This window comes from Corvus cornix, chromosome Z (assembly GCF_000738735.6).
Source record: "Corvus cornix cornix isolate S_Up_H32 chromosome Z, ASM73873v5, whole genome shotgun sequence".
Classification (NCBI taxonomy): Eukaryota; Metazoa; Chordata; class Aves; order Passeriformes; family Corvidae; genus Corvus; species Corvus cornix.
This window is the reverse complement of record NC_046357.1, coordinates 22,358,721-22,371,040: the sequence shown is the minus strand read 5'-3', so window position 1 is coordinate 22,371,040 and position 12,320 is coordinate 22,358,721. Positions and strand designations below refer to the sequence as shown.

At 38.3% G+C, this 12,320-nt stretch overlaps 1 protein-coding gene across 6 annotated transcripts in view; it reads left to right on the top strand.

Annotated features, from left to right (window-relative positions):
• Positions 1–12,320, top strand: part of SMAD2 (SMAD family member 2) — a 50,451-nt gene that overhangs the window by 31,826 nt on the left and 6,305 nt on the right. For 3 of the 6 annotated variants that reach the window (XM_039567196.1, XM_019292005.2, XM_019292007.2), the window contains 9 exons: positions 1,495–1,584; positions 2,724–2,917; positions 3,403–3,537; positions 7,076–7,150; positions 8,073–8,135; positions 8,719–8,772; positions 9,845–10,057; positions 11,807–11,944; positions 12,101–12,245. In XM_039567196.1, the coding sequence (XP_039423130.1) occupies positions 1,495–1,584; positions 2,724–2,917; positions 3,403–3,537; positions 7,076–7,150; positions 8,073–8,135; positions 8,719–8,772; positions 9,845–10,057; positions 11,807–11,944; positions 12,101–12,245 (1,107 nt within the window). The remainder of the gene's footprint in view (positions 1–1,494; positions 1,585–2,723; positions 2,918–3,402; positions 3,538–7,075; positions 7,151–8,072; positions 8,136–8,718; positions 8,773–9,844; positions 10,058–11,806; positions 11,945–12,100; positions 12,246–12,320) is intronic. The other 3 variants (XM_039567198.1, XM_039567197.1, XM_039567199.1) reach the window with 3 other exon arrangements.

The window sequence follows — 12,320 nt, the reverse complement described above, 5'->3', positions numbered from 1 at the left end:
TCTCATTGGCATGGACATTTCAGCCTCCCTGGGATGGCGTTAGAAATGAGGTGTGTGGTAGAGGCAAGAATGGAGCAAGATGCATTCATTCCCTTCACCAGTAGCCAACACTTCGGTTTTATTAGAACTCACTGTGGAGTTGAGGTGGTTGTCAGCCCTGAAAGTGGTTTCAAGTCCAGTGCTGTGCTGTCTGCTCTTTTGTTTTGCAATGCTAATGAATTTTCCCTGTGTAATGAAGAGAAATAAAAACACCAACCTCACTTTTCTTTTCTGAAGCACTCAATCCAAACTTGAGTGTATTGGCTAAACTTGGTAATTTAGATTTCAGTCATAGCACTTATATTTAAAATCAGAAGTTTGGTGATCTTGGGCTCTTCCTTTTGCAAATTTTTCAAGCCTGTTAATTTTAAAGGTAATGTAGCAGCCAGCCAAGCTTCAGGCTGCATAATTAGGAAGCAGAGATTCAAGTTTCTTGTGAATCAAATTCTCTTCATTTCTGAGGTGTGAGGTTTAGTTGTATGTTACTTCTATAAAATAAACTGTCTGTTTTCAGTGGTCACTGAGCAAGTATGTTATAGAACTGAGCTTCATTTATGCCTCTGAAAGTCTGCTGCCTCTTTACAATCCTATGTTGTTTTCTTGCTTTGTTTAAATCTTCCTCTGCTTTAGTTTGTGTCTATGACTGACTATTCCTTTATCTTTGTTGTCGTGATCTTCTCCTTGAACCAGTTTGGTAAAGACACAGTTGTCTTTCCTTTTCTCCTGCTTGATTTAGCAATTAAAATTGTTACTCTGTAGTTGAATCTCAAAGTACTACACTGTAAAACTGTGTTAAACGTTCTATGTTTCATATACTGTGTGAAAGAATATTTAGCTGTTTAATCAAGGAGAGTACAGAAAACAGTGAAGTATCACCTATAATGTGACTTCTTCAGTGTCTGAATTTTTTGTTTTTTGGAATAGCAACAAATTAGTGCGTGAATGGAAAATGAGATTAATGCTGAAGTGGTGGTACTTGAACTTTAGATTGTGATGTTCCGTTTTGGATACACATGGCCTTTGTTTCAAGTCTTAGGGCAGTTTATGTTTAGAAACAAACAAAAACAAAAAAAAAAAAAAAAAAAAAAAAAAAAAGAAGAAAAAAACAACCCAGAAACTACCTTTTAAAATTGAATTTTATAAAGAACTAGGCTGAGGAAGTTTTGCGTGTTTTAAGGAACATTGCAACTGTATCAATTATTTAAAACCGGAGAACTTGTTCACCTTTAAAAACATTTATCATTTACCTTGAATCACTTGTTCCATTTTGATAGCCTCCTTCATATAGAAAATATAGCATGAGATGTCAGTTTAAATGCCAGTCTAACAGTGCTCTATCTTCTATGTGAAAGGAAGTATTCTGTACATTTTTCCATGTTTGACATCATGGTGTTTTGAATAACCATGTTCCATATTCATATCAATTTTTTGTTTTTGTTTTCAATTTATGCACAGCACTTGCTCTGAAATTTGGGGACTGAGTACACCAAACACGATAGATCAGTGGGATACAACAGGCCTTTACAGCTTCTCTGAACAAACCAGGTGAATATTCTGCCCTCTCTCGCATCATAAAAATCTTGTGGGAGGGATTGGCTTTGGAGGGTCTGTAATGGGATGCTTTAGCTGTAAAATAGACTAAAATGATTCCTAGGCCTCTCATGGTGCAGCATTTTGAAGTATTTCCTTGCCAATGTAGGAATCAGTGTGTTCACAGCTGATGTTTTGACCAATGAAACTCTTAATTCTACAATTACTCCTTTTTCATGCCAGTGCTATTGAAAGAATGGGAAGACTTGTTAAATGCAAGCTCTAACATGATTTGGTATTAATATTAACAAAGTTGGAAAACGTAATTCTTTAGACCTAATCTTACAAAGTGTTTAAACTGCTTTGTATGCCACAAGCTTTCTGTTAAATCTTGCTAATTGGCTCAGATACGAGCTACTAATGAATTGTTTGTAAATTCTTTAGTAGTTAATGGTGGGCAAATTCTAAACAGGGTCTTTATTTTTTCATGTCACATTACTTGATTTGTGTATTGAGGTTTGTCTCCCATCCCATAACAATCATAAACATCTGCATTTGTGTAAGCATATGCAGTCTGTCTTAAAACTAGCAAAACGTTTTCAGCTGGTAGCAAGGCAGATGAAGTGAAGAAGATAAACTGTACAAGCCCTTACAAGATGTGCATTCATGTTTTTTTGCATTACCGTTATACTGCCATGTGGATCACTTGGGCAGCTGACTGCTTATAGGCTTATTTGCAGTCCTGTGGGAATTCTTATGCTTAAAACCATAAAGCATCCATGCCACAGCAAAGCCTTGAGGTGCCTTTAGCAGTGGAAGGGTCCATTAAGTGTGTGATTTTATTTTTAACAACTGTCTTCTGCATTTAAAAAAAAGTATATGAAGCAATCATTCTAAATACTTGGTTGGATGTAAGTGGCTTTTAATGAACTCTAAATTCACTGGCAATAATTGGAGCAGCTCAAAAATAAGTTGTCATTGCTTGATACTATCATTTTCATTGCATTTGAAGCCTTTTAACTAGAGTGTAAATGTCACTAGCAGAGTCAATGCACTGAATTCTGAGAATGAACTAGCCGTGTGTGTGCTCTGTTGCTCGAGTGACCGAGGCGGCACGCAGTCTGTAAACGCTTCTCAACATCTTTCCCCTGCAGATCTCTCGATGGCCGTCTGCAGGTGTCTCACCGCAAGGGATTGCCACATGTCATTTACTGCCGCCTGTGGCGCTGGCCAGACCTCCACAGCCACCATGAACTTAAGGCAATTGAAAACTGTGAATATGCTTTTAATCTTAAAAAGGATGAAGTATGTGTAAACCCTTACCACTACCAGAGAGTGGAGACACCAGGTAGGAGGACTGCTTCCGACTTTCTGTTGCAGCATCTGTGTGTGCTTGTTCAGCATAGTGTTTTAAATGAAAAATAAGAGAAAGGTCCTCTTGATAGAAGTGCAAGATTCTTAGAGATACAGTTTTGAGATCATATCCCTGAAAGTTTTTAATAGTAAAGTTACTGAAAAATTCTTACAGATTTGTTTATATAAACACTTCCAAGACTGCTAGCAGTTTCCAGCTGGCCAGGTGCATTTCAGACTGAATAGGACAAAAAAGTTGATTTACCTTTGCTAATGTGGAATAGTATTACTTAAGGCACCTCAGGAATCCCATCTCTTCCAGTAACTAACTGTGCAAATGTAGTATTAGCAGTGCTGAGTTCCAGAAAATGTCAAAACATCTGACGAAACTGTTAGGTCTTTTAGATTTGTTTTCTTCCCTTTAGCTCACAGAGTAGTGTATTTTGACTACCAGTGCTTTTTTGAATTTTACTTTTCCAGTCTTGCCTCCTGTGCTTGTGCCGCGCCACACTGAGATCCTAACGGAGCTGCCGCCTCTGGATGACTATACTCATTCCATTCCTGAGAACACTAACTTTCCAGCTGGGATTGAACCACAGAGCAATTACATACCAGGTATTTTCTGAACTCCCACAGCCTGTAGACAGTGTGTTCTCACGTTGTGCCACTGGAACAAAGATGGTCATTTCATCCTTGTAAGTGATCAAATTAACTGAAATACACACCAGTAAATTAGATTTAGTTGATTTTGTGTATTAATTCCAATGGAAATACCTAAACACTGTTGTTTGCAGAACATGATCCTGTGTGAAACCATATTGCTGTCATTTCACAATAGCTTACTTGGTTTCATTAGCTTATTTAAGATTCAGAATGCTAATAAGTGCAAAGTAGATCTTCACCTTATGCTTTAAGCCTCTTCCACAAACATACAGGGGTTGCCAAATGCTGTGCATTGCAGGTTGAGTAATTAACTGATGCTCGATCTCATCATATGTAATATGTGGAGAAAACCTTTAAGTTGCAAAGCAGTGACTTAAAAAGTGTCTTGATCTGTAGTTCACATCAGTAATGGTCTGCTTTAGCTTTTTGTTACTATTGTGTGCATACAGTTTTGTCTTTTTGGTATGAAAGAACAACCTAACAATATTGAACTATTAAAGAATTTCTCCTCCCCCTCTTTGGCCCTTTTTCCACCCCAGAACAAACACCAATGCTAATCTGCTGCACCCAAAACCTTGTTAACCCTCATTGAAACATAAAATCAGTGACCTTTGTTTCCTGCCCCAGCTTCCTGTTCGTATCTCTTCAGGAAGTTGCCTGGAGTGTAAAACCAAGTAAAGCTGAAGTTTGCTCATAAATGTTTAATACATTCATTCATGTTACAAATAAGCTGAAAATTCACATCTGGAATCTCTGAAAGAATGAGATGACTGCCCCAGAACTCAAATATGTGCAATGTAAAAGTTGTACCTACAGGTGTTAAGCAGAATGTTGCTTGTGTTTTCTTTAAATATATCCAAGAATTGAAATGGCATTAGACAATCAATTAATTAGACCTTTCTGTTTAATTTTGGCCACATGTGTTGCCACCTTTATAGAGCAATTTAAAGTGCTAGAAGTTGGTGTTGATTTCTTGTGTGTACTTTTTTGACTGAAACTGAAGGGTTTTGATAACAATTGCAAACAACTTACTGGAAAGCCACCTTTTGCAAATCCAGTGCTATGGAAATGAGCTAAAGTAGTTATTTCCAGGAAGTTTGCTCAGGGTGATTGTAGGAATTCACATGATCTTCACATGTTTATGCAGGTGATGCCATGAAGATTTTTGCCTTTTCTTTTATACCCCTGTTATACCTTTTTACAGCTTCTGTATTCCTAGTGCTTTTTGCCTACATTCTTGGACTTGTTTGTCAAGCTGAGAGACTAAACACTTTAGAGGCTTTGTAGGTAGGGGTTAGTGTGCCCCAGACCCCAAGGTCCTCTCCAGAGCACATGCTGTAAACTAAGATAGAACCATCCAGGGGAAGGTTCCTTGGGGGGGGGGGGGGGGGGCCTCATTCAAGCTTCTCATTGGGGAATTTTTGATAGATATGCTAATTAGTAAGACCTATAGCGTTATACCAGATCTTTTGGGGATGTGCATTTGACCTGGACATAGTGCACCTAAGGATCCTTAAAATAAATACCAAGGTAAAATCCCTTTTCCCCTTCTAACTGTGTTTGACTCCTGATTTTAAGACCAGGAGAAGGCATCACAGGTAACTACACCTCCTTCTCTTTGTCACTGACACCCTCCTTTTGCTCCTATCGTGGTATCTTACTTTATTTGACCTTGCTGACTTAATCCGGAACACTTGGCTGGGCTCTGATAAGCCTTATTTCCTTGACAGCCTTCTTCAGAGAACCATTTTCTTTAGCTGTAGGGCAGGCTCACATCTGGTATTTGCACCCCAGTCCTGTCTCAGTACCTGATCTGCAAGAGAGCTTGGTGACCATGAAAGGTGCAGGATGGCCTTTGGGAGCTGCATGTTCCAGTTCAGGTTCTGGATGGGCTGAGCTGCATCGTCCACGCTTCTGGCAGCGCTCAGGCTCTACTACAGATTCTTAGTACCCTACCTGAGTGTTCATTTCCAGCTGTGTGGTGCTCAACCTCTGACCCTAAACTATTAATAGTACTAGGTGGAGTAAATCTTCTCTGCTCAGGCAGAGGCTAGACAAGGAAAATAATCCGTGCCAAAGAGCCTAGATTAGCAGCTGGAAACAGGAGTCATGGGCTGGATTGGAAATGTGTATTGACTTTTTGCCACAGCTGTGGGCTTAACTATAGCAAATGATTTGGAGAAGGGTGGAGTCCCTTTTATCACAATGAATGCTGTAAAAATCTTCAAAATGGGTATGATTTTTGTTATCGTATTTCGTACTAGTGAAGATTTCCCTTAATTGTCCTTTTAAATTCTCACTTGAATTTTGTCACATCTATATTTAGCACACAGGATGAATCAAAGATAAAATTCTCTCAGTTCATTTTAATTTAATCAACTGCCTTAATCTAGTTTCCTCTCACTAATTTCCTTCTGATCTCATGATATTGCAGTACATCTCAGACATGATGTTTGTTATAATTTTATTTTATTTCTTAAGCAAAAAGGCTTTATCTTTAAATTTCTGCTGTTTGGTAATAATGTAATTAAAGGTGTTTAATCCCTGGAAGTTTCAGGGACAATTCTAAAGTGATTGTAGAGATAGTTAGCTTCAAACACTTTCACTAAAGAAATGCAGGTTCTGCCTTTAATATGTAGGAAAAGACATTTTCCCAGTTCAAAGAAAATTATTTCCTGAAAGGCAGTTGGTTAACTCGTTATCTGGATTACAAAGAACATTTTGAATGGAGAAGATGTACATACATACTCTCCTGGGTTTTGAAGATATTTCTGAGGAATTAGACACAGTTTCTGGTATCAGAACACTTCAAAGTTGGTACTGAGTTTACTTCAGTCTGTGAAATTCTGTCTTTAAAGAAAGCTAGTTAAAAGAATTAATGGTAGTTTTAATAGAGTTTAGAAGTATTAGTAGTAGTAATAATAGAACTTGTGCAATGTTCTAAATTAATATAGTTACAAATGAGTCAAATCAGCAGTTGGGTATTGAAGAAATACATGTTTGGGGACTGAACTGAAAAATAACCTTTAAATTTAACAACTTCAATAAAGTGTGGGAGGGTATCTGATCTGATGGTTATCCTACATAAAGACAGCTCACATTTTTTTGTGGAAGTCACCGGATGGTTTTCTTGATTTGTAATTCTACTAAATACTAAATATGAAAGCTGTTGATCACAATTGCAAAATTATTACTCATTGTAGTGACAGTATCTTGTCTTAAATGGAACAAACAAGGATTCTGGTAATTATATAACACATTTGAGCAGTTGAGTGACATACAAGTGAAGATACATTTTACATACCAATAAGGCAGGTAATGTGTTTGAAGTCCTACTTGAAGAAAAAAGAGACAGCAAAATGACATTCTGATTCAGTGTTCAGGTGTTACAGAGCTCATGAAGATGTGATGGCAAAATGCGCAAGAGTTAAATCTTACAGAAGTTTTCCCAGTCATTCTACAAATCGGTGGATTTTTCTTTTTTTAATAGAAACACCTCCTCCAGGATATATCAGTGAAGATGGAGAAACAAGTGACCAGCAGCTGAACCAAAGCATGGATACAGGTAACATTTATTTTTCATTACTTTCCAGGCTTTGGATTACTAGCTGTGATTCCTCTGCATAGGGGCATGAATTCAGCCCAAAAGATGGTCACAGTTTTCCTCTGTAAAACCTGGTGTTTTCTGCTTAAAATACCCCTTTCAGTCCTTAATGAACAAAACAATTTTTTGCCAGAGAAATGCTTTTAAAACATTCTGTGACATATTAAGTGTATTACATTTGTTTCGTAACAGAAGTATACAAGTCTAATTAAGACTTCACCAGAAAGCCTTAAAATAGATTTTAATAGCTAATTGTTTTCAACCATTCCCCAGTAAACAGGTTCATTGAAGCAAAATGTCTGTTGGCCTAAACAAGTTACAGACAATCTGTGTTCTGAGAACCTGTCTCTAATTGACAAACTTACCACTTCTGCCATTAATTCTTGCATGGAAGGTTCTATGGCAAAAGTAGCAGCATTTGTGCCTTTGTATGTAAGAGTTTCTAGATAATGTGGTTGACCTTAGACTTGGACAAAGCACAGTTAATGTGCTGGGTAAGAACCTCCTGCTGAGTGTTGGCAGACATGAGTGTGCTTGGTTAGCTAATGTTAGCAACCATTTTCAGTAAGTTGGAATCAGCTGCACCAGTTTCTGTAAGAACTGGAATATTTTCCCACTTATGTGACAATAAATACCTTAATTAAAACAGCCTGACATCAGCAGTCACTGTAGGAATGTTTCTGTGAAAGTCTGTATTTTGCTGCTTTGTATGCAAATTGTATTGTAGGGTTCATGTTTTTCTGAGTTTTTAATCCTCCTTCTGGGAAAGAATTATTTCCTCAAATGAGGAAATCTAGCTTGCTCTTTTCTGGAGATCATAGAATCGTAAATTACAGAATGGTTTGGGATAAAAGGTACCTTAGAGACCCTCTCTTTCCACCAGGGACACCTTGCACTACCCCATGTTGCTCCAAGCCCTGTCCAGCCTGGCCTTGGACACTTCCAGGTATGGGGCAGCCACAGCTTCTCTGGGAAACCTGTACCAGGGCCTCACCATCCTCAGCATAAAGATTTTTTTTCCCAATATCTAATCTAAATTTCTCCTCTTTCAGTTTGAAGCCTTTCCCTCTTGTCCTGTCACCACCTACTCTTGTAAACAGTCCCTTTCCAACTTTCTTGAAGGCTCCCTTCAGATACTGGAAGGTCTTTCTCAAGATAAACTTTCTCCTTTGAGAACAGATATGTCTTCTCTCATCCTCTCTTTCTTACCTGCTTTTTCACTGAATTTGGGAAGACACTACCTTCTCACTGGATAAGTGCATAAATAATGTTAAAGAGTGTGCACGAAGTGAGAGTTCTACCAAATACAATGCTAAGTTAATTGAGTCTTTATGAGGAGGGGTGGGTTCTCAGAAGTCTGGAAAATTGAATGAAATCCTAATTCAGAGTAAGTGTGTGATATTCCAGAAAACTGAGGTTTCTTACTCTGAAAAACTTAAATGTAAACCTGATTTAGATAATGGTTATGCCTACTGATCTGAAATAATGAAAACCATTTGCTCTGAAACCTGTCTGTCTTGCTTCAACAGGATCTCCAGCAGAGCTGTCTCCTAGTACTCTCTCTCCAGTTAATCATAGCCTGGGTAAGCTGGAAATACTTACAATTATTTCTCTATGTGTGGTGACACTTCATTATGTATGTAATTACTTTAAAAGTGAAAATGCACTGTAAGAAATTAAGGGCTATATTAAGAGGTGACTGTTGGGTTGGCTTCCTGATGTTAAGTATGATGGGGCTGGGTTAATCACTTGTTAACAATTACTGTGTTTCTGTACCTGTTGAGCTCCTAGCAAAGAGAAGGGGTGATATTTTTGTGTGTGCAAGAATTGCATTTATAAAATAAATAGTTTAAAGGATGTTTGCCTGTCCATAATGCTGGCTAGACTTGCTGTCTCCCTTGTGTGTGTGCTCTGCTGCTCTTCTCATGTACTGTTTCACCTATAACCACAACACAGTTGTTGCTCCCACATTAGTAGCCCACCTGCTTTGATCCGGTGCCATTGCTGTGTGTCTGTGTAAGTGCCTCAGGAAGATCAGATTGCCATGGGTTTGTTTAAGGAATGGTGACAGGATGTGACAGGAAAATGCTGTTCAGAACGCTGAGTAAGTAATTAGGGTAGGTAAAAAGGGGAAGCAGTGAAGAAAAGACTGGAGATACACTGGGAAGATACTGCACTCCAGCAGGGGACAATGAAATATCTTAGAAGTACCTTTATCTAAAGAGATAGTGTAATACAAAAGAACGTGATTTTCATTTTTTTTTTCCCCTTTTTGTTGTTCAGTGTTTGATAGTTTAATCTTTAATGCTGCCAGAATGTTTGCAAGCTATAGAAAATGCAACAGGAATGTCTCAACGTCTGGCGCTCAGAGCACCATTAGCTTAATCATTTTGCCGAGCAAAATGCAAGTACTGAACTAAATGAGCTGTGGTCAGATTAGATCACCCCTTCTTCCCCTCCTCCTTCCTTTGTGTGGAAGATTGAATTCCATTCTGTTTACTGAAGTAGGTAAAAAGGACAGCAAGCAAAATATAGTTTAAGTAGTTTGAGGAGACTACTGCTTTCATTTCTGGGAGAGACAAATAGCAGGGTAGATCGATCTACATTCAGCCTCAAAATCTGTGTTAAGCTTGGTTTTTAAAATTTTTTTTTTAGACTTGCAACCAGTTACTTACTCGGAGCCTGCGTTTTGGTGTTCAATAGCATATTATGAATTGAATCAAAGAGTGGGAGAAACCTTCCATGCATCTCAGCCTTCCCTGACTGTAGATGGCTTTACAGATCCATCAAATTCAGAACGATTTTGTCTAGGTCTGCTTTCCAATGTAAACAGAAATGCTACAGTGGAAATGACAAGGCGACATATAGGTAAAGATCTCTGATCTTTTAACTATTTAATTTCATTTTGTTGGTTAAATTATCTGGAGTGATCCAGGTAGGATGTGTGTTGGGTTCCTTTCACCCTTGTGCAGCCAGCCATCAGCCTTATATTGTATCTCAGGGCTTGTCAAGGATAGTTTGGTCTCTCTGGCTGAGAACAGAAGTGGAAAGACACAGAGTCACTGCTTCTGAAATTAGGGAGAAATGTGGCATCCTCTGCCACTGAAGCCAGTTTAAATTGGGAAGAGATGTAGTGATGTCTGGAGCTGAAAGGAGCTGCCTTTCCTCACTCAGTAGCCCCTAAGCTGGTGGCAGCAGCAGTCACACAGCTGTCACGCTGAGAGCAGCACAGGAGGAAGCCACTGCTGTATGGCATTCCTGTTGCTCACGTTGCTGTTCTTGCCTTCTGGAAAATTATGATGCACCAAAGCATCCTGGGGGGCAGATTCTTGGGTCCCAGGCTCCTCAATGGGCTGCTCTGCCCTGGGCAGCATTTATATTCAGAATTGAAATTTAAGCTTTAATTACAAAATATTAACATGTTGCTTAGTTTATTGTAGTTTATAAAATGCAGAATGGACACTGACAGGATGAAATTCTGAATTCTTTTCTCAAATGGGAAAAGCTGCTATTGAGAAAAAACTATTGTTGAGAGCACATTGTTTTGACATGATTAAGATTTTCTTTGTAACAGTTAATCAAGAATGTTGTTTTCCACAACACAGTGTCTTGACTTTGGGTTCTTCAGTAAACTACCTTCATTCTTTTTTTTTTTCTGGATACTTTCATTAGCAACACTTATGAGATTTTGTTGTTGTTGTTGTTGTTGTTTTTACTTTCAGTAAAATTTCAACCTCTTCAGTAGAACTGAACCTTTTATGCCAAGTCCAAATGCCAAATCCAAATGCTCATCTTAATAAAATTTTACATGTGCAGAAATGCAGGCTGTGCCTGTGCTGACTGGTCAAAATGATCAATGATGGTGAAAAGCAAGAATCTCATGAGCCCTCACTCTTTGATAGAGGAGCTCACATTTTGTTTGAAAAATTGTTTTAACAAAAAAGGCAAATGGAAACTACGGGCTATAAAGGGTCTGTTAATTATAAATAGTTCTCTCTGGGAGATCAATTGCACATTATTTACTTTCTGCTAGAAATAAACCATGCAGATTTTTTTCCACTCAGAGGGACAGAACAAAATAACAATTTAAAAGTGGGCAACTAGGGGTTTTTTCTCAGGGTTTTTTTTTTTTGTAATGGGGCTAAATGAAATCATACCGTTTTTGTATGGGGGTGTATGCAGTAGGTTGTGAAACTGTGGGTGCATGTAAGCAAGAGTATTGCAGTGGTGATCTTGTGTTTTCTCTTTTGACCATAGTGGCCTGTACTGCTTCACATACAATGCTTTAATATTAGCACAAGTTTTAATTCTGTTTTAATGAACACTGCTTCTGAGCTTGGATTTCGTTACAAGCCATTATTTGGCTGGAAAATTCTCTTTCACTTTTGACCAAAAATAATTCTGCTTCTCCTTCATATATTGTGCATTCGTGGGAGAAAAGTGCAACTTAATTGTGTTCTGCTCCTGCTACAGCTGTTAGCACAGCAGTGAGGTTCTGTAGATAATTGATTTCTGTTTTTGTTGTAAAGAAAAACCTTGGCCTTCTCTGAAAAATAAACTCCCTTTTTCCCTAATCTGCTAGTGTCATAACTAGAGTTCCTTTGGATTTTGCTACAGGGAGGGGAGTGCGTCTGTATTACATTGGCGGAGAAGTTTTTGCCGAGTGCCTGAGTGATAGCGCGATCTTCGTTCAGAGCCCCAACTGTAATCAAAGATACGGCTGGCATCCTGCAACTGTGTGCAAAATTCCACCAGGTTAGTAGCCTACCAAAAGTCTCGTGTGAAAGTACCCAGTGGAGTTATTCACTGAAGGACATTTGCGTTACTTTTTTGTAATTTCTTCATTGATTCAGTCTTCTGTGTAGCAAACACAAATGTATTCACTAACTGTACCTTTTTGACTCTTCATAGGATGCAATCTAAAAATCTTTAATAACCAAGAATTTGCTGCTCTTCTGGCTCAATCTGTGAATCAGGGCTTTGAAGCAGTTTATCAGCTTACTAGAATGTGTACCATAAGAATGAGCTTTGTTAAAGGATGGGGGGCTGAATACAGGTAAGAAAAGAAAACCCTTTGTTCTTAAATTTAGAGTTAGTTATTTTTGTTCTTTCACTAGTATACCATTTCTGT